The sequence below is a fragment of the Podarcis cretensis genome, assembly GCF_951804945.1.
Source record: "Podarcis cretensis genome assembly, chromosome: 6".
In the NCBI taxonomy this organism is placed as follows: domain Eukaryota; kingdom Metazoa; phylum Chordata; class Lepidosauria; order Squamata; family Lacertidae; genus Podarcis; species Podarcis cretensis.
In genome coordinates, this window is record NC_137175.1 from 94,800,197 (window position 1) to 94,822,701 (window position 22,505).

Sequence of the window (22,505 nt, forward strand, 5' to 3'; positions counted from 1 at the left end):
CTGCTGGTTCTGCTCTTACAAACACTCCCTTCCCTTCTGGAATTGCAGGTACCTTTTCCATCTCTTAGATTATGTTGAACTTAAGTGCATTCTAAGTTCATCCCCCCCCCCCAACAAGTCCATATCCAGAAACTGAGAGTGTGAACAGGCACGCCATGTTTGGTGGTGATGATGGGGGCATAGGGGAGGCCAGCATTTCTACCTCTATCTCCAAATTTCTCTGAGAAAATTCAGGGAGGGGGCTGGACACTGCAGCCCCCTCCCCACAAGGCCGCCTCACTAAAATGCATGCAATGCGCTGAATAAAGATGGGCAGGTGACACAGTCTGGATTCTATCATCAATCAGGTCCGCTCCAGCTTTAGCTTATGCTTAATATATATTTCATAGCTGGGCAGAGGAAGCAAATTCCAAAGGCGCGCACAAGAGAAAAAGTTTTGGATAGGAGGAACAGGTAAGGGCTGGGGAGAATCTTCTCCAAATATATTGTAGAAAGGTTTTACCTCTAATGACACAAAAGTTTCCAGGAAGTGGGAGCCAGGAACTGACAGTGATCAGGTTCAGCTGTACCCCAAATAATATCTGAAACCTCTTAGGGTGGGGACGGTATCTGAGAAGTCCAGGGCAGTGCAATGAAAACACTTAATTCCTGGAGCCAGAGTGCTTAAGGCCAGGAAAAACATTTGTCATCTTAGTCCACAAATATTGCAACATTCTCAGGAAAAGAACGTGGAAACATCTGTGTTCAATTATTCCCGCCATCTGACCCACTTTGTGACAGGCTTAGCCTAAAAAAAAAAAGGCTGAGTGGGACTCTCACATAACAAAGGCGTGTTCCACAATCTGCTTTTCTGCTCATGCTGCACTCTTGCGCATTAAAGTAAAGGTACCCCTGCCCGTACGGGCCAGTCGTGTCCGATTCTAGGGTTGTGCGCCCAACTCGCTTAAGAGGCCGGGAGCCAGCGCTGTCCGCAGACACTTCCGGGTCACGTGGCCAGCGTGACGAAGCTGCTCTGGCGAGCCAGCACCAGCGCAGCACACGGAAACGCCGTTTACCTTCCCGCTATAAAGCGGTCCCTGTTTATCTACTTGCACTTAGGGGTGTTTTTGAACTGCTAGGTGGGCAGGAGCTGGGACCGAAAGACGGGAGCTCACCCCCCCGCGGGGATTTGAACCGCCGACCATACGATCGGCAAGTCCTAGGCACTGAGGTGTTACTCACAGCGCCACCCACGTCCCATTAGGGCACCCCAAAACAGTGCATGCACTGAAGAGTTAGGGGAGACCAGGGAAGAAGCCTTTATGCTTGGGGAGTATTTCAACTATCTTTGCTTCCCAGCAGAAACAGGTGCACACCTAGGAGAAGCTGAGAGACAAAGGGCTGAAGGACATGCCTTTCCCTAACTTATAAGTCTGCTGTTGACAACAAAGAGCTAATTCCTCATTCTGGACATTCTGTGCCTGACATCAGAGTTCAAGGACACACTCCAGCCAGACAAAAACACTGGGGGGGGGGGAGGGCCAGGGCAGGGTGGGGCCTGGGAAAAGCTCAGGTGCCAGTAACAGAAGCACAGAGGGCCTGAGGTTCTGCCCCTCTGCCCTACACTGAACATATACCTGTGTCAGGACGGCCATTCCCTGACGAGACACGAAATCCGAAGTTGCCCTCAGGGCAGTGCTGCAATTCCAGCTGGCTTGTTCCGTCTGGGAAAACTTCCACCACTCGCCCGACGGTTCTCGCCAAGTTGGGGGAGCCAATGTCCTCCACGCTGAGGGAACGGCGATGTGGGGCACCTGCGTTCCTGGGAAGAGGAAGGAATACTGGTGCAAGCAGGAAATGCATATTTAAATGGCCCAACTCGGACACAACTCTAAACGCGGGCTTAGCATTGTGTGCACACACTTTCCCTCTCTTCCTCCAGTGTGGCTATTGCTTCTGTTAAATTATATGTAGTTTTAACCTACATAGGCAAACCACGGTTAGTCCTAATTATGTGACAGGTAAATGAAGCAACTTCATTCGGCAGCGTACGAAGCTGGCCTGTTTCTGTAAACCATAGTTAAAATTAGCTACCGTTTTAAGGTTTGACAATGGAAACGAAACTTCTGATCGCTTCCTAGGAGTAAGGAGAAGGAAGGAAGGAAGGAGAGGGTGGCGACAAACAAACCCAATGCTCAAGCACGTAACATCCAGCCAGTTATACTGAAACCAAGCCAATGTGAATTTTGTTAAAAATAAAAATTAGCAGCAGAGTAATGTGGATGAAAAAGAACATGTGCAAAAGTGACATGGAGCAGAAATAGGCTGGTTCACCCACAGGGCAGGTACATTTTAAGATATCCAATTTCCTTCAGAACATACATAATCAATGATCAGGGGCAGGATTGGGTCTGTTCTTCCATGTTTATTGCCAAAAAGGCCACCAGCTGGCTCCCATTCTGAATGATACTATTGCATATGTAATGTGTCGCTTACAGCCAAGTGTGAGTGAGTTGTAAGGTCAAACACGCCATCCCAGATGCCGCAGTAACCAGGCATAGCATAATCTGCTGCTTTCAGAAGAAATGACAAAAATGGGAGATTTAGGATTTTCAGCGTTACCTGTTTAGAGCAGCTTCCTCCTCCTTTGGTTCCCCCAGTGCATAGAGACTGGACCGGTCAGCCTTGCCCAGTAAGGAATGCAGATTTTGAACAGAAGAGGCTTTTCTTGGTTGGCGGAATGGCGACACCTAGCGGGAGAAGGAAAGAGCTGAGCCAGAGCAAGGGTTGAGAAAACTAACCCCGGGATTCTGCTTTTTAAAAAAGCAGACACCGGGCAAAGAAAGCCTAACAATTGTCATTTCCAATCCCAAATATTTTGGATCTGACTGAATGTTTGGACAGTATGAAAGGCAGTGGCTATAACTCCTTTTTAATCTGCACAGTAGTCCGGGAGGCATGGAGCAGTTTGTACTGGAATTTACAAAGAAGCTGCAACCTAAGGGCATACTGTGGGCACCAAATTGGCTGCTTCTATGGTAGGGCACGTATGGCAGTGCAACTTGGGACTCTGGCCAGAACTATTGGGCTTCACCATTATACTGGGGAACTGAGAGAATAACTACAAACACTGGTCTTCAGCTGGTGGGTTGCAACCCCACTTCTGGGCCGCAGCCTGGCTTAAGGGTGGCCTTGCTAACAGCTCAATGACCGCACAAATATATGTTTAAAAAACCTTCAACACATGTTTAGGCTAAAATATGCTTCCCGGGCCTGAAAAGGTTAAAGGCTGTTGTTGTGGGCATCAGTCCGCCTTGAGAGACAATGGAGTGTGCCTCTGGGGGTGAAGTCAAACTACTGAAGGGACCTCCACAGGCTGCAAGCCTGGGCAGTGTTTGTGGAGGTCCTGGGCTGACCAGACAACAAGTCTCCCCTCTCAGCCTTCCTGCTGTGGTCCAAAGGAAAGCAGAGCAAGACGTTTGACACCAGCTTGGCAGCAGGAGGAAGCATACGAGGAGCTGTCCAACTGCCTTAGAGACTCTAGAATTTCTGCAAGATGGGGGAGGAGGGAACCAGTGGAGAGGGGCAAACTGTCTTTTGAGGAGAGGTTCCCCGCCATGACACCCCTGAACACAATTTGATAGTCGCTGCCTTACATAAAGTAGGCTGAGTTTTTCCTGCCCAGATCTAAGCCACCTAGTGCAAGGGTGGAGAAACCTCTGACCTAGAATCATAGAGTTAGAAGAGACCACAAGGGCCATCGAGTCCAACCCCCTGCCAAGCAGGAAACACCATCAGAGCACTCCTGACATATGGTTGTCAAGCCTCTGCTTAAAGACCTCCAAAGAAGGAGACTCCACCACACTCCTTGGCAGCAAATTCCACTGTCGAACAGCTCTTACTGTCAGGAAGTTCTTCCTAATGTTTAGGTGGAATCTTCTTTCTTGTAGTTTGGAATTGGCCTGCAAGGCTTTCCTCCACTTCTCCACGTCTGAGGTTGTACAGGTAGAGATGCGGCCTGCCGATGCACAACAGAGAGCCTTTAAGGGCGCTCCTGACTGCGCACTGGTAAGGGAAAGCAGACTTTGGCAGGAAAACCAAAGCCTGCTGCATCAGCTGCACAAGGCAGCTCCCACAGGGAAGAACTCAGCTGTGCAGCCAATGTCTGTACAAAGTGAACTTCAGCTCTCCAGGCCCTCAGCTGATAGGTGGGAGAGCTGAAGCCGTTTGGATTGGTGCTTCGCCCCGCCAACCTTTCAAAGTTTCCCTGCAGGAATGGGACCGGCCAAAGATCTGACACACACACACACACCCCAGCCAAAAAGGTCTCCGGCCTCTGATCATGAGATGCACCCTCTGGACTCACCAGCTGCAAGGACTGCAGGGAAGGCGCTTTCTTCATTTTGGGTGTGCTGGTGGCGCCTGGGCCTGGCTCCTCAGTGGGCGCTGCGGCTCCCGGTTCCGGGGCACAAATCTGCTCCATGCTGTAGCAGCGGAACCTGCCCAGCCTCTGCTTGGTGCTCTGACTCAGAGCGGAGAAGAACTTCTTCAGTCCTGATGCAGAAGAGGAGGAAGAGGAGCCGCCTTTCTTGGCAAACAGTTTCTTCTTTGGCTCCGGGTAGATCTCCAAGGGTTTGCTGGAAGGCAAAAGAAGTCCGCCAGGCCAGTTTAAGAGTCAGGGATAACTCCCAGCTCCGTTTGCTGGAGATCACAATAACCAAACGACAGTAATAAAACACGAGGGAAGGTTTTAAAAGGCATTCAAAGGTTTCAACACAAACAAAAACAGCAAAGGCCACCAAAAGGCCTAGAGTGCAGTTCCCTCCGGCAGTTCCATTCTAAAACTGAAGGGCTTTCAGGGCTTTTGTTGCAGAGCTGCCAAGGAATGGAATGATGCCACTCTGTGACCACAGACTTTCCCCCTTAGATGCTCAGCTTCATGAAATTAGTATTTTCCTGCATGCAATTTGAGACTGCAGGCAGGGGTCTTCATGCCTGAATCAAGGACCATCACGGAAGGAGGGCAAGGGATGCAGTCTATCTCCCATCCCATCTCTTATTTCTCACGCAATGATGACAGCACCTATATCTGTGGCCAACCAATCTGCACACTGACTGGGACAAAGGGTATTAGGTGGGAAGCCAAAGGCATAAATCCTTTTGGGTAAAAAGTGTGGGAGACTGACCTTATGAAAGAAGAGAATTGGAACATGTGCTCTTAAAGATAGGCTGTGCACACCCTAAGCACATTTAAAGCACACTCACTCTCCCCAAAAAATCCAGAGAACTGTAGTTTGCTTAAGGGTGCTGGGAATGATAGCTGGGGGAGTAAACTACAGTTTCCAGGATTGCTTGGGGGAGAGGGACACACATGTTTTAAATGTGTGCTCAGTTCACAGCCATGTGCTCTTCCAACCGCCCCAATTTATTTTTGAACATGTCCAAATATAGGTCTTTGAACACTGGCTGCCCTTGTCTTCTCCCCAGTCTTCCTCACTAACATTAAATTGTGTCCCCTGGTTTAGGAGCTCTCCAATTTTAAAAGCATAAAACAACAACAACAAACCCCTTAAGTTCACCAGGCAGAAAGTTAAGCCAAATTATCATGCCCATACAGCAGTTTTTCTTTCAACACTCAAAATGCCAATATGCACACAAAGCCTGAAGTGGCTGAAGACTGGCGGAATGGAGTCTCATACTTTTAAAATAGTAATACAGTGGTGCCCCGCAAGACGAATGCCTCGCAAGACGAAAAACCCGCTAGACGAAAGGGTTTTCCGTTTTTCGAGGCGCTTCGCAAGACGAATTTCCCTATGGGCTTGCTTTGCAAGACGAAAACTTCTTGCGAGTCTTGCGAGTTTTTTCCCTCCCCCCCCCTTTTTCTAAGCCGCTAAGCCACTAATAGCTGCTAAGCCGCTAATAGCGCTAATCCGCTAAACCGCTAATAGGGATGCTTCGCAAGACGAAAAAACCGCTAGGCGAAGAGACTCGCGGAACGGATTATTTTCGTCTTGCAAGGCACCACTGTAGTAATAATGAATGGGCACATTGGCTCTCAGGAGTTTACCAGACTCGTATTTCTCAATCTGCGCAATGAAGACCCACAGGAAATCACAGCTTCTACAGAGACCTTCTCCAAATGCAAGGGGCCTTCGTAACAAACTCTTAACAGCAGGAAAAAGCCCCAAATCCTCAATTCACCAGGCAATACTGTCTTCCTCTGAGAGAGGGGCCCTGTCAGATACAGCCACCTGACAGATGCTGCCTCACCTGTCCCAATGAGATCTTTCTTCCACAGCTAACAGCGGGGGGGGGAGGGGAGAAAATGTTTTTTTAAAAAAAACTTTCAAACTTGCAGTGATCCAAATTTTGCTTGCTTCCCAGCAGCCTCTGTTTTCTTTTAAGTAAATGCATATTAATTGCTTACGCAAAATGCTGCACCTGGCTAGCTCCTCATTCTGCGCATTATTCTGGCCAAATGGTTAGGGCCGCATGATGCACTTAATGAGTTAACAAGTTTAAAACGAAAACTTTAGAAACTTGGAGCGGCATTCCCTTCGAACTGTATGTGTGTCTTGTCTCGTCCACACCCGCCACACACATTCCATTTCTAAGCATGAGGAAGTGTGCCTTGTGAAACGTGGGTATGGGTGCCTTTATGAAAGCAACATGAGAAGCGAGAATAAAAGCATTTTGAACTTGGTGGATCCTCTCCTGTAGAACCAGAGGCATACCTAGGCTCCCTTGCAACTGAGGCAAGGAACTGTATCAGAGCCTCCAAAGCCCGGAGGGATTACGGACCAGAAACTCAAAAGTTTTGCTTTTCATCGCCTTTTGTGCTCTGCCAGCGACTTCCTCTGTGTCGGGGTCTGCTCTGCTCTGCCTGCCCCAACTCCTCCTCCTCTGTCGTCCCTCTGCCTGCCTTCCTGCCTCTGCTAGCTTCCCTCCTATCCACTTGGAGCCAGAGTGGAGAGATGTGATTTTTGTGCTCCCCTGGGCCTGCGCCCTTGGCGGGGGCCAACTTACAGAAACCCCCTAACTCCGCTCATGTGTAGATTCACTTCTGAGGAAACTCCCCAGCGCCTAGAAGCAAGCAAGCTGGTTTGAAGCCAAATGTTTCTGTGTTTGAATGCTAACCAGAAAATCTCATTTGTCCGGATAACCGTATCAAGCCTTCCCTTGTGACTCCTCATAAGGGAGCTGGTCTTGGAGGGAGAACTGTGAGGGGAGAGACTTCATCAGGCAAGACCATTTCCACCTGCCCTGCCCCACCCTCTAGTCTCTGCTTCTCAATTTGTATTATTTTATGTACTGTGGCTTGCCATTGTTTTATTGATTATAGTTTAGAAATTATTTATTGTAACTGTTGAGTGGATTTCTGTTTAACTTTTATATGTTGTTGTTATTATTTAATGCTATTCTAATGATTGTTGAATGTTACTTTTTTGACGGAGGTTGCCTATTTTAAAGTTATGTTTTATTATCACATTTTTGTATTGCAATAGATTGTTGTAAGATGTACATTTTTGTTTCTTCAGCTTGTAAACCGCCTTGAGTATTGTAAGATAGAAAGACGGTATACAAATTAAAAATGATGATGATGATGAAAGGATTTTTTTATTTATTGTGGCCACAGGACTCTATTATCTCTATAGCCGAATCAGTATGGAAGAAACGAGAGAACCCCAAGAAGCTTGTGGTCATTATGACAGTAGAGACGGAAGAGAGAAAAGGAGAAAGGAAAGAAGGTTGGATAGACTCTTTCATGCAGGGATTTATTGACCTTTGTGTTCTGAATCTGGGTCAGGAGGTGATTGGAGTTGTAGGGGTCTTTGGATCTGGAGGAGTCTTGAAACATGATTTGAGATATTGTATGGACCTTGGTTCTAGCTGTGGAGAGTTGGCTGGCCTGTCGAGAGGGAATGGGGACATGGCTGGGTTGGGGCGTCCCCGAGACTTGCTCTTCAGCATTTTCAGCATCAAAGAATATGAAGAAGAATTGCAGAAGGGACTTGGAAAAGATTTAAGAGCCTCGGACAGAAGATCTCCAGGTTGATGAACTATATGGAATGGACGGAAATGATTGGCAGAATCCGAGACCAGGGAGAAGAGATGGTGGTAGAAGATTGGGAAAGTCTAAAGTTTGTACATAGAAATATTGTAAAATTAATGAGTGTTTGAAAATTGTTGGAATGAAAATTTATGGCTTTAGCAGAAATGCTATAAGGAGTTAAGTATAAATAAGTATTTTAGTATTAATGGAAAATAAGGTTAAAAATATGTTAAGACATTCATAATGATAAAAATAGAGAAAGATGGAAAGGATTTGCTGAAACAAGTAACAGAAGTGGAATACAAAAAGGGAGGTGAGAGGAAGTCGATGAAATAAGGGAATTAAATGGTATGCTATATGTTTTTTAAATTGTTGTTGTTTTGTTTAATTTAGTGTTAAGGTTGTGTTTTGTATTGTTTATTGTATTGTTTCTTCTTTTGTTCTTTTTTCTTGTCTGCCGTAAGTTTGAAAAGTAATAAAGATTATTTTTTTAAAAAAGAGAGGGGGGAAAAAGAGAAAAGGAGAAAGGAAACAAGAGGCAAGAGTAGCACGGCATAAATTGCAACAACGCATATTTAAGCTTCGTGAAAAAGTTTGCATGGATATGCAGCCACAGGTAAGGCAAAGGCAAAGGACCCCTGAACGGTTAAGTCCAGTCAAAGGCAACTATGGGGTTGTGGAGCTCACTCCGTCACAGGGATTTGAACATCCAACCTTCTGATTGCCAAGCCCAAGAGCCACAGAAACTGGGGAGGGGAGGGAGCGGAAGGGAAGCATCCTATTACAGACCCTGAGGGAGGTCCACAAGATCCAGGACAGAGAGACACCATAACCTACCAATCCATGTTCTATGTGCTCCTCTTACTTCTCCCCATTCCTGCTTCAGAATTCCTCTACCTCTTCTGTACCCCACTGACTTTGTCTGCGGCTGAAAAATGAGCTGCTTTATCCTGCCAATGATTCTGTTTTCTTATCAGGGTGCGCCCAAACCTGGGGCTTTCAAGAATGCATACAGAATTTTGAGATCTGGCTGCTATAGCCTACAGACTAGCAAAAATAAGTTATCATTAGGACAAGTGGCAGTGTGTGCATGTTTGTGTGGGCGTGGGCATGTGTAGGGATGCCCACCCCTCACTTATCAGACATAACCTCCCCTTTTCTAGAGAACCTCAGGGTTGTGTGTTCAAGTCCCATGCTGGGCAAAATATTCCTGCATTGTAGGGGGTTAGACTAGATGACTCTCGTGGTCCCTTCCAACTCTGCGATTCCACAATGCAATGATGTTTTAAATCGAGGGGAAGAAAAGCACCCATGGCAGTCACTTAAAAACCACCATGCTTCTAGCAAACGCTATACGAAGTTTGCATATGGTCCAATTACTTTACTCACCATGTCAAATAACTAGATAACAACGTTAACTGAATTGTGCCCAACAGTTTACTCTGCTAAATTTGGCTAGTATGAAACTGGACTTCTCTAAAAACTTTCTACTGGAGAAAACAATACTGTGCGCCATTACAGCATTTCCGATATAATCCCTGGGTAAGATGGAAAAGCCTTAAATTTCCGTTGATTCAGAAAGGTAACCATAGCAACTGCTGTCTGGAGATTTTGGCAGGGAGGGAGAAGCAGGCCAAGGCGGATTTGAGGGGTGGGGGTGGGGAGTGAGAGGGCAAAAGCAGCAGGGAGAGTGGCAAGGTCTAGAGCCAGCTGGCAGCGCCACAGGGCTGTGCTAACTGGAAGCGAGAGGGAACAGCCCAGGCTGAGAGAGCAGAGGACATCTGCAGACCTGGCTGCATCTGGGTGAAGGAAAGGTTGCAGCACCGAAGGAGAGGAAGAGCTGGCATTTTATTCAAAGAACCGGGTGGCACTGTGGGTTAAACCACAGAGCCTAGGGCTTGCTGATCAGAAGGTCAGCGGTTCGAATCCCCGCCATGGGGTGAGCTCCCGTTGCTCGGTCCCAGCTCCTGCCAACCTAGCAGTTCGAAAGCACGTCAAAGTGCAAGTAGATAAATAGGTACCACTCTGGTGGGAAGGTAAACGCCGTTTCCGTGCGCTGCTCTGGTTCACCAGAAGCGGCTTAGTCATGCTGGCCACATGACCCGGAAGCTGTACGCCGGCTCCCTCGGTCGGTCACGACTGGACCAGGGGTCCCTTTACCTTTACCTTTAAGGGACCCTCTCACGTGGGTGGCGCTGTGGTCTAAACCACTGAGCCTAAGGCTTGCAGATCAGGAGGTCGGTGGTTCGAATCCCCATGACGGAGTGAGCTCCCATTGCTTGGTCCCAGCTCCTGTCACACCAGCGCAAGTAGACAAATAGGTACCGCTCCGGCGAGAAGGTAAATGGTGTTTCCATGCACTGCTCTGGTTTTGCCAGAAGTGGCTTAGTCATGCGGGCCATGTGACCCAGAAAAATTGTCTGTGGACAAATGCCAGCTCCCTCGGCCAGTAAAGCAAGATGAGCGCCGCAACCCCAGAGTCATTCGCGACTGGACTTAACTGTCAGGGGTCCTTTACCTTTTTTTTTTAAGGGACTTTGAGTGTCATCTGGTCCAGCCCCCTGTGATGCAGGAATCTCGACTAAATCATCCATGGCAGGTGGCCATCCAACCTCTGCTTAAAAACCTCCAAGGAAGGAGTGTCCACCACATCCCGAGGGAGACCATCACACTGTCAAACAGTTCTTGCCATCAGAATGTTCTTCCTGAGGCTGAACTGGAAATCTCCTTTCTTGCAACTAAAAGGAAAGTAAGAAAAACCCTCCCAATGCACTGATGAAACACCGTTTGGCCACATCACCGGTTTGAAGAAAGGTCTTATGCTATCAGATCTGAGCTGTGACTAGTTCTCCATCAGGACAAAAGGGAAATTCCGGAATGGAGGTACAAGCCGCCAGACGCCCCTTGTGGGTCCTGACTTTAGAAAAGGAAGGCTTGATCTAACGGCTGCCCCCCAAACCCACTGCTTCATGGCAATGTGCGGCGGGGCATGTTTACTCACCACTGGGCCGCACTCGATGGCTTTGTCTTTGGAGCCTCAGCAGCTGGAGCTGAGGTTGTCAAGTTGGTCTCCTCCCTTGTTGGTGAGAGACTAATGGCAGCAGAAGTGATGGCATTGGCAGCAATAGGGGGAACACCAGGGGCGGAGGAAGACAGTGGACCTGTTGCAACAACACAGACACTTCCAATGGCCTCTGCTTTAAAAAAACAGACACACACCCTGGGGATGGACTTGCACCACCAGCTAATGTGCCTGGGCATATTCTTATTTATTAAGAAACGTGGTTCTCCCCACCACCCCATCTCATATCAGATGCTGCCCAGGCTAGAGTAGGAATCCGGCTTTGGAAATCTAAGGGTACATCTTGCCCTTACACACTTAGGTTTTGTACTATCTGACTGCCATCGCTTCCCCAATGCACCACCCCAAAGCTAGAGAACTGTAGTTTGGTGAGGGTGCTGAGAACCCTGCGAATTCTTTGCTTCACTCCTTACACCCCAAATGCTTGCGAGGACGTAATGGCTTTTAACCTTTTAAGTTAAATAAACAGGTTTTGCAGAAATGGGTTAAAGACGGATCAGGGGGAAAGTAAGGTTCTGAATCATAAAGAGAAGTCTGAACGATTGCATTTTCAGTGACCATACTTTGTGCCTTCCATCACCCTCATGCTAAGGTCTGACTAAAGCACATCTCCAGTAGAAGCAGAAGTTATGTGCAACAGGCACATCGCTGCAGTTTGGCAACTATGATGTCCACAAAAACGATACACAAGCTACATCAACAGCACGACTACAGTGCGCCATTTGGTTGTGACTGCTGAATAGAGCTCATTTAGCTCCTCTGGAGGAGCAAAAAACATCTGCAGGGAATTACTTGGAAAGAATGAGCCTGCTAAAAGCTTTTTTGGAAAATTCTCTGAAAGAACTAGGGAAGAACAAGCATGCCCATTCTGAATCAAGATGTGAGGAATTTGTATCTAGTGGAAAATGGGGTTTTCCAGAAACTGTCTCTGTTATATGACATGTGACTAAACTTAATTAAAGCCTGGTAATTTTTGAGAAAAACCTAACTTTTCAGGCACGCTAAGATCTACTTAAATTTCCAACTGACACCTGGAAACCAAGGTGTTTATTGGCTCTTTTTCATATAAAAGAAATCATAACTACTATTCAGGTGTTTTGTAACTGCTTGGTAACTGGAACTATGTTTTAATGCTGAAACAGGTAATTCATCTGCATTCCTCATCTGCTAAAACAGGTGATCTGCAATTAACAGCTGCCCAGTTAGGGACAGCATCTTGGGCGTCTCCACGTTCCCTGCCCCTGAAAATAGGCTTTCTAGTCCTGGTTGCAACAGCAGATTTGGAAAGCAAGAGGAAATACCCACAAAGGCACCACGGTTTTTTTCTTATTCGCATGCCACCTTATTAAACCTCGAAATTTGCTGCTGCAAGATCCTGTGATGACCACTAAAATTTAGGTTGCTTTAAAAGGAAGTTCATGCAGGATGCTTCCCCCCCCCCCCCTTTGCTTAGCTCTTGGTTCCTTTTCACCCATCCTAAAGGTACCCTTAATCAAAATTTGCGGAAAAACTTAAATACTGTATTCACAGTCAGGGTCAGGCATGCAAAATAAGCAAATCCATGCAAGTTCAATAACTCTGAATAAATGAATCTGACTTGCACAAATTATCTAGAGTACAAATTCTGAACTGCCTTGCTGTACGGCCTACCACGATGCCCTCTCTACAGTTGTCCAAAGGGCAACATTACCTCTTACCTTGATTTTTTTCCAGCCTCTGTCTCTCCTGGGGCTGTTCCTCTCTGCTCTTCACTGTAGCAGTCACTAAGGTTTTTGGCTCGTGCTTGGCATATGTGTTGTTGCAGTTGTTGGTGGACAAGGCCAGGAGCTGGTTCTTGGAGAGCATCTTTGGACTCTGCTGGCCACTCTCCTCCTCCTGTCCAGACACACACACATTCTGGAAGCTATTAGAGGAGGCCGAGTAAATTGATAGTTCATTGGCTTGGTCCACCCGCCCAGGATCCTGGCTAGTGAGCTTGTGGCTGCCACTCAGAACAGCCCGCCTGTTAGGCATAGGGGAAGGATGGGCTTTTCCAGTGGTGGGTGGGGCAGGAATTCGGTAAGCAAAGTTGTAGCCGGCACTCATCTCTTCAGTTAGCTGCTGGGAAGGGCCCTGCTCTTGCTTGGCTTGACTTAAATTGTTCGTTGGCCTACGGGTTCGGTTGGAAGTTTCCACCGGCTTCTTGTTCACGGAGTCTGCGGCACCATCAGGGACCAGATGGGAAGGCAACTGCTGAGGGTGGGAGGTGGGTGCGGCTTGCTTTAATGTGGCCTTGGACAGCTTTGGATGTTCCTGCATCCTGCCTTTCTTCACCAGTTGATACAGATCTACCGGCTGGTTGCTTCTGGGAAAGGCTTCTACCTTACCGGCTGCCATTTTGGTCACCTGATCTCTGACTTCAGAGGCCCCCTTCAAGGAACAGTCGTTGGCTTGATTAGCACTCGATTCAATTTCCCCTCTGCGAGGCACCATTTCCCCTCCACTAGCACGGCAGCTGCCATCTGCTCTGGGCCTCTCCCCGTTGGCCTTCCTGTTCTTGGCTTCCCCCTCTGAAGGGGAAAACGGCCTGGGATCCGGACCAGGCCCACGGTGCTGGGAGCTTTTGACCACTGACCGTTGGCTGCTGGCACCAGCCTCCTCGCTGTCCGTCCTGTAGCTGTCTGATGTATCGGTGGTGCTGTCCAGAGCAGAATCCACCTCATCTATGCAAGTCACTTCCCCTATGTACGTCTCCTTGATGCGCTCTGTGTAAACACGCTGACGGGAAGGAAGGATCCACAGCGGAGTTCCTTTGGGACCCAAAGCCCTGGTTCGCGAGTCCTCCTGGCTAGCGTTGAGCTCTTTGTTTTCATTGGCCCGAACTAGCTCCTTACCCTCTCGGGGGATGTTGCAAGACTGGTGCACGCTCTTTGCAGTCTGCTTTGCTCCGGTATCTGGGTTCTGACTGGCTGCCAGATTCCTGACGTAAGATCCGCATGCGCTACACTTGCCTTCCTCGTTGACCACCAAAGGCTTCCTCTTCTCGGAGCGCCCCCTGCTGCCTTGCTGTTCCCAGCCGGGTTTGCTGCCACCGCCACCGCCGCTCTCTTTGCGGTGAAGCTCACCGTTGATGTAATCCGAAAGGTCCGGTTTGGAGACCAGCGGGCCGCGGCCCAGAGACAGGAGGACGGAATCCAACACCCGCTTCTGACGCAGCTGGAGGCGCTCCAAGTAACGGACTTCGGCATCTCGCGCAGACTCATCTTCGAAACGCACTCGGGACGGGGACGGCCCTCGCTTCCTTTGCTGCTCGCTGCTGGATTCCCCGCTGGACGAGTCGCTCAGGTTGCCGCTGGCGTGGGGGTCTCCATCCTTCAGAGCAAAGTTCTTTGCGTCTGCAGCAGAGATCCCGCAGCCATCCCTGAGGCACACAACAGACAGAGTAAGACTGTGCGCCTGTTCACACTGATCATCCTTACCTCCGACTGAGCTGCCTCCAAATGCTGGGCAGAGGGCACCACTTGGCTTACTAAGCACCCAGGACGCTTACCAAGGTGTACTTGTAACTTCTCTACTTGCAGCAGTGTTTCTCAAACTTGGGTCCCCAGCTGTTGCTGGACTACAACTCCCATCATCCCTAGTTAGCAGGACCAGCGGTCAGGGATGATGGGAGTTGTAGTCCAACAACAGCTGGGGACCCAAGTTTGAGAAACAATGGCCTAAGCTTATCTCCTTTCTTCCAAGATCCATTCAGCAAGATAAATGTATCCTGACTGCCTTGCAATTATCACACGGACATTGAACCTGGCAACGCCTTCACCAGGATCCCAATGCCAATACTCTCTGCAGCTGCATTCTCATTCTAGCAGGAAGGGCCGCTCAGAGGTTATGGATGTGTACTGAATGAGGGGAAGATCCAAGGAACTGGTTAAGATTGACAAACAGGCTTGTTCTCTGCAAAGCCAATGGCTTCAGGGTCTCAAGGCTTAAAAAAAAAGCACGTGTCAGCAAATCGGCGAGATGGATCTTTTAAAATCAAGAGTGGCTCGGGACTGGATAACTCAGCAACGATACTACTCATGCTCAACACACAGCAACTGCACAAGTAACCAGATGGCATTGTTAAAGAGGACTTGTTGATGTCAGGCCACCGCTGACTCCTTGATTTATTCTAGTTCCCTACAGCTATAGGAAAAACTTCAAGTGCTCTCCGTACATGCTAGCCTTGGTCTTAGGAGTGGCTACATCTCCAAGTCAGATTTCAGTTAGGCCAAGACACCCAGGCGGCAGTCACGTATGCTTCTTAGATCCATGTGATCATTTTCTATGGGATCTGGAGCACCTGTGCTATTTATATTAAAAGTGCTTTTCCTGCAGAGCATAGGAGGAAGGGTAGAATATAGAGCAACAATGCAAGAGACAGGGGAAAGTTTGCTGGTGGAGGTTATGTTTTCCTTTTTCTCTAGAGACGATGTTTGATATTGTTCAGCAAACACCACAAGTGTGCCTCGATGCAAAGATCTTATAGCTGGCGCCTCTCTTGTTGTCATGAAATAAAATCAACATAATCCTCCAGATTCAATAACTCTGCATAAGCTGCCAGTGTGCTTGGCATAGAAGACGGAGAATGTGTTCCACTAGCGCTTACAATAATCTTTGGTGTGCTGGCCATGTGAGAGTGAGCGATACCCTCATCTGTTGCACAACAAAAGATCAGCACACTGGTTTCTTTAGCATTAAACAACGGTTTCACAGCACAGTGACCAGGAATTCAGTTTCCCATGAGATCCAGGAGCTTGCCACACATTTTGTAAACAACCATGTCAAGTTATGTTTCCCCTCCTGTGCTGAAAGACCTTTTAGCTGTCACAACGGTGCTCATCAGTTTTTTCCTCTAAATCTTATTCTAAAAAGTTTGGTCAAGTGAATTTGTCATACAATATGTTCTTATGTTTATATTCATGACTACATTTCTGTACAGGAACCAGCTAGTCCCTGTTTTGATAATTATGGATGCCTAAGTCATATCAATCAGATTGTGAAGCTGAGGCTCCAATACTTTGGCCACCTCATGAGAAGAGAAGACTCCCTGGAAAAGACCCTGATGTTGGGAAAGATGGAGGGCACAAGGAGAAGGGGACGACAGAGGACGAGATGGTTGGACAGTGTTCTCGAAGCTACCAGCATGAGTTTGACTAAACTGCGGGAGGCAGTGGAAGACAGGAGGGCCTGGCGTGCTCTGGTCCATGGGGTCACAAAGAGTCGGACACGACTGAACAACAACAACAAAGTCATATCAATGGTGTGACTACAATTAATAGAATCGATGATTTCACTCCATCAAATGTTTGCATCTCAATCCAAAGTTATGTTTTTCATCACATACATTGTTGTTGTTTTCCTGGTCCAGAATCAATACACATTATAATTCCTGGGCTGCTCTCCTTGATTAGTTGGCATAGCACCTCACTCCAACCATAGTTTTAGACTAGGCAGTACGTGCTAACACCTTGATGAGATGAAGTAAGATAGACAATATAGCTCCCCCAATGGGGGGTGGCTGACAGAAAATCCGCTAGCACTAGGTATAAATGTATTCAATAAGCACAGCGGACAGGTACACGGTTGGCAGTGTATTGAATTTTGGGAGTGGAGAACTATAGATGCGAACAGCACAGGCGGTTTACAAGTGTGAAAGATGAAAAGGCAAGAAATGCAAAAGCTGGAATGGAGGGCTGCGGACAGGAAACGCAGTACAGATCCTTCCTTCCTGCCCTCTTCCCTGATCTGCCTCCCAGGCCCAGAGCAGGATATATCACTGGCCTTACCTCCTTTCCTGAGGGGCAGTAGGCAGGATGCTATGGCTTGCTCGGAGCGGATTCGTCCTGGCCTTCATGCGAGCTCTCTGCAGCAGTTGCTTGGCCTGTTCATGCCTGGGACTCAGCTCCAGCTCCTGGTTGGGAACAAAGGCCCTGCAGGCAAAGCAGCAGGGAGCAAGGAAGCAGCGGAGGATTAGGAAAAAAATAACAAGGATTAAGAGTGGTTTAACAGTGACGGTGGCAGCAGTGTGGTGGGGAGACAACACACTCATAGAGCCTGGGTTTAGGTCCCCTGCAGCTGCCCGAGTTCACACTAGGTGGCATCTTTTAGGTCAAGATATAGCCAGCTTGGTAACATCCATCTCAAAACTGATTTCTAGACACGCAGCCAGGATGAAAAGCTGCAGGGAGGTCAAAGCATTTAAGGCTGAAATTTGTACATTCAGTTACATACGACAGCGTCTATAAGACGCACCAGACCACAAGACGCACCTAGTTTTTGGAGGAGGAAAACAAGAAAAATCTCAGAAGCCAGAACAGCAAGAGGGATCGCTGCGCAGTGAAAGCAGCAATCCCTCTTGCTGTTCTGGCTTCTGTGATAGCTGTGCAGCCTGCATTCGCTCCATAAGACGCACATACATTTCCCCTTACTTTTTAGGAGGGAAAAAGTGAGTCTTATAGAGCAAAAAATACGGTACTTGGTAGTGCCTTAAAAAGTGCCCCCCATCCCCACCGAAGAGAGCCCCAAGCAGCCTTGCATGCACATTTTTAAAAGAATTGGAAGGCTCTGCAGTACCCAAAACACTGGAGTGGAAGACTATACATTGTTCAAAAAAACAACAACACACAGATTGATGATAATGAGATAGATAGATAGATAGATAGATAGATAGATAGATAAATAGATAGATAGATAGATGATAGATGGATAGATAGCTCTCTGGCACATATGATGTCAAAGGCACCCTGGAGGTGCCCACAACTGGCAAATTCATATCTTCTGAACACAGCACTACTTGTGTTGCCAGGGGCCAGCTCTGGTCTTTCAAGCACACCTGCCCCAAATAAACCTGAAGAAGTGAGTTTCCCCACAGATCAGGGCAAGACTAAGAAGCCAACATTCATATAATGGGCAATAGGTCTTCTCTACGAAATTGCTTCCACATTCCCAAAGTATGTCACCTCAAGACTCAAGGAGACACTCTGGTTTAAAGAAAAAGGAAAACAAACAAACAAACAAACAAGACAGACAATCCAGGGAGCATTTGCCTAATGAGTTTTGAGGCCAAGGATCTTCTCGCTTCAGGAAGTAATCTCACCCACTCCCACAAAAAAAAGCAAGGGAGCACACTCTACATGCCTAGATGAGATGTTTTGTTTTAATTGTTCCCCTGAAAAGGGTACTGTGTTGCTCGATAAATACTGACTTGCACCAGTCTTTATTTATTTAATGAACAGCTTCCCACGAGGCGTCCCAAAGTGATTTATAACACAATAAAAACCATACAGAGAATAATTACAGATACAGAAAAAGCAAAAATGATGGGTTTGTTCTTAAACAGATATTAGTATTCTGCCCTTCCTTCAAGAACTCAGAGTGGTGTCCATGGGTTTCTTTCAATCTGCTTTATCTTTGTAACATCCTTGGATAGCAGACGTAAGCAGAGAAGCAGTGGCTGATTCAATATTAATAGTGAGCTTCAAGGTTGAGAAGGACTGAGCAATATAGATATACAACCCTACCCACCCTGACTAGGGAGTAAGCACCGTCAAATTTACTTCTGAGTAAACATCATTAGGATTGCCCTGCAAATGTGGGACTATAGCTACTACACCAGATGGGTTAAGAAGCTGCTTTATATTCAGTTAGATTCTTGGTCCATGTAGCTCAGGACTGTCTACACCAGTGTTCACCTTTTTTTTCAAACCCAGGACTCGCCATTAGACAGAGCATGCTTTTGGGGACCAATTTCTTAATTTTTAAAAATGATACAGTGCTGCTGTTGCGACACATGTTAGATCAGGCAATGACCCACCAATGGTCCACTGCAGAGCATTCCAAACTTTTCACGTTGGTGACACACTTTTTAGACATGCATCATTTAGCAACACAGTAAAGGGAGGGAAATGTAAAGGACCCCTGGACTGTTAAATCCAGTCAAAGGTGACTATGGGGTTGCGGCACTCATCTGGCATTCAGGCCAAGGGAATTGCCATTTGTCCTCAGCTTTCTGGGTCATGTGGCCAGCAGGACTCAACTGCTTCTGGCGCAACGGGACACCGTGTCAAGTGCCAGAGCACACGGAAACGCCATTTACCTTCCCGCCGCAGTGGCACCTATTTATCTACTTGCACTTTGACGTGCTTTTGAACTGCTAGGTTGGCAGAAGCTGGGACAGAGCAACAGGAGCTCACCCCGTCGCAGGGATTCGAACCACCGACCTTCTGATCGGCAAGCCCAAGATGCTGAAACTGACCCCTTTCCAGCCCCGGGAGGAGCGCAGGGAGCGTTTGCGCAACACACCTACACTGTAGCTGGCACACTAACGTGTTGAGACACACAGTTTGGAAAGCTCTGGTCTACTGACTGACTGCATCTCTCCAGCATGTCGGATCCAATTCTCTCCCAGTCCTGCTTCTTTCAGATATATCTGGAGATCCCAGGGATTGAACCTGGGATGATGTTATGGGTTTGGGGGGAGGGCTAGAATTAATCAAGGTTTGGTTAAATTTTGCCAAATGTGCGACACCCCTGGATTTACTTATGCTAACAAGCTAAGCCAGCTCAGGCAGAGCTAGCTGGATGGGCCATTAGCAGGGGACAAAGGCCACCGGTGGCCTGTCCAGGAAACCACCAGAGGTTTAGGGTTTCAACTTTGAATGGCACAGGCTGTTGGGAGGTCCTTGGAGTTGGTTAGCAATGGGGAGGAGGAAGAGGGTCAACGCTCCACATGAGCTAGGGATGGCAGGCTGGAACAAAGAGACCCAGAGGATGGCTTTTTGCAGTCCTTTCATCCAAAGCTGTCCTTAATGCAGAAACCAGACCTCATAGGATGTGAATAGCCAGCAATCCCTCCCTCTAGGTGCAGACTGTATCTATGTACAGTGGTGCCCCTCAAGACGAACGCCTCGCAAGACGGAAAATCCGCTAGACCGTTTTGGAGGCGCTTCGCAAAACGAATTTCCCTATGGGCTTGCTTTGCAAGACGAAAATGTCTTGTGAGTTTTTCCGACTTTTTCCCCTCCCCCCCCTTTTTCTAAGCCGCTGAGCCGCTTATCAGCTGATCCACTAAGCCGCTAAAAGCCTCTAAGCCGCTAATAGCGCTAATCCGCTAAGCCGTCAATGGGCTTGCTTCGCAAGACGAAAAAACCGCTAGACGAAGAGACTCGCAGAACGGATTAATTTCGTCTTGCGAGGCACCACTGTATAAATTAAACCACGTATCATCAAGACACCACAGTCTCTGCTGTGCCTTGTTGTCTCCAAAGGGAGCACAGTCCCTGGTAAGGGCACCTGCAACCCCTGGAATCTTGGGGATCCTGGGGTGGCGTGGAACAATCTCACGCCTGCAACACAGCTACTCTGAGAAACAACTCTTCCTCTAAAGCCTGTGCTGGATCTCCTGGTACCACCCTCTAACGCCGTGCTGAGTCCAAACCCCCCCACCCCCTCCATGCATCGCTGCTGGCGTGCCAAGCATCGGCCTGCAGTGGTTTTCTTTATCCCTTCCCATCTTCTGAGCACTACAACACTAGAAAAGGAAAGGGGTGGGTGGGTGGTTGGGGGGGGGGTCCACCATCTTAAAGCTTTCACTGTTTCATCATGTGACCCATTTCTCTCTGCACACTCAACATGCCTCTCGCTCAAACCCTTCCCCTATTGGTCTTCACCCTAATCTTTGTGATTATTTTAATCCGCTCACAGACTCACTTCAGCTGGCCTGAGCTTAACTCTTTCACTGCAGCCTGCACACCTCGCGACGCACATACGGAGGCTCGCATCTTGCTCTGCTGAGGTTTTTCGGAAGGAGCAGCAGAGCACAATGAAGCCGACTGCTGTTTTACAGAGAAAACACTCCCCCGGTGATGTGCAGAAGCCCCTTGTGTAATTTCAGTTCAAAATTTCCCAGATGTTTTGCTCGGGGGGCGGTAATGTTATTTTCAGCAACAAACCAACTACGATGGCCTTTAAGCAAACCACTCTCTCGTCGCATCCATAGCGTAATTTGAAGCAGCGGTTCCCAAAGTGTGGTCTGTGGCACGTCTGTGGATTTGTGGTTGAAGATGGGAGATGGAATATCCATATGTCCGCACTGACTTTTAATTGTATTTTTATTTCTTCCTTCGTATTTTATTGCATTACAATTTGAATTCTAGAAAATACAATATATAAGAGATGAAAGAAGCTATAAAAATGCTATTAAAAATCGTACACCATCTAGCATGGCATATTGCAATTGCTGCAACAGGCAGAAAAATCATTAAGTGGTCTGCAATGACCCTCATCAATATTCAAGCAGTCTGGGGGATGGGGATTAGAACTAATAATTTAAAGCACATCTTTTCCCTAAAAGAATCTGGGGAACCGCAAATTAAATGGGAACACAAACAGCTGCAAACATGCAGTCAACTCCAGTGTGAAGTCCCAAGTTAGAAATGGCTATCAGCATTTTTGGATTGTGTCTCCTTGCCTTAGCAGGGGAATAAGGACACTGAAATCTTACCGGTAGCCTTCAGAATCCTGTAACGAAACTCCAGAATCCCAGTCTACATCATTTGCCAGAATTTCTGTAGACACAGGACAAGAGAAGTACATGTTATTATTGTGTATATGTTAGCCACATGAAATGCAGCATGGTGTGTGTGAAAACACAGATCTCATACAGAGAAAAGGCTATTTATATTCAGTGTTCCTCACCTCCAAAGATTTGGGCCCAATTCTGCTCTTAGTGTCTCAATTCTGCACCACCCAAGCATCCTACTCTAGGCTCTGTACAAACTTGTAAGCCAAAATACCTGGTCTGCTTTTTGGGTGGGGAAAAGGAATGGGCTCTTGGTATTCTTTAGGTCCCTTTGTATATTTCTGGCTGCCTGATCTGACTGTAAGACATGGCAAGTAATTATTCCATGGGCGATAAATGTCCTTGAGAAACTGCTCCTGGCCTCTCAAATCTAATGACTGTTGCACTCCGAAGACCAGAGGCCTAACTCATTTACGCACATATATGCTTGGGCTTGCAAATCCTATTAATAGTCTTGGCTCCTACTGCCCTGGGACCTCAATGTCCCTGATTATTATGGGACTTGTCCCTCCCTCCTGCTGCCAGCCAGCAGCCAAAACCTGCAGGCTCCTCCTGCCAATGCAAAGAAAATACCAGCAGCAACTGAAGAATCCTGGGACTTATCGTTCTTGAGAGAGTATGTGCTTACTATTAGCCCCAGGAAGTTGGTTCCCATTAGCGCCAGAGGAAGCTTCCTTCTTGGGGCTAACAGTAGCAGAGAAGGGGACATTTTTGCTGGGATATTGCGGGGGGGGGGGGGAGGTTAAACCTATTCAGCCCCCTCTCACATGCAGTTGTTGTGACAAAAATTT

General features: G+C 47.6%; 1 protein-coding gene across 2 annotated transcripts in view; it reads right to left on the reverse strand.

Moving 5' to 3' along the window:
* The window catches only part of KIAA1614, a gene marked incomplete at its 5' end in the record, with an annotated part of 28,733 nt that overhangs the window by 4,652 nt on the left and 1,576 nt on the right, over positions 1–22,505 (reverse strand). Inside the window, 8 exons of one of the 2 annotated variants that reach the window (XM_079981109.1) lie at positions 1,617–1,801; positions 2,602–2,729; positions 4,346–4,616; positions 11,034–11,193; positions 12,812–14,514; positions 16,922–17,065; positions 21,637–21,700; positions 21,929–22,012. In XM_079981109.1, coding sequence (XP_079837235.1) covers positions 1,617–1,801; positions 2,602–2,729; positions 4,346–4,616; positions 11,034–11,193; positions 12,812–14,514; positions 16,922–17,065; positions 21,637–21,700; positions 21,929–22,012 — 2,739 coding nt within the window. The remainder of the gene's footprint in view (positions 1–1,616; positions 1,802–2,601; positions 2,730–4,345; positions 4,617–11,033; positions 11,194–12,811; positions 14,515–16,921; positions 17,066–21,636; positions 21,701–21,928; positions 22,013–22,505) is intronic. The other variant, XM_079981110.1, reaches the window with a different exon arrangement.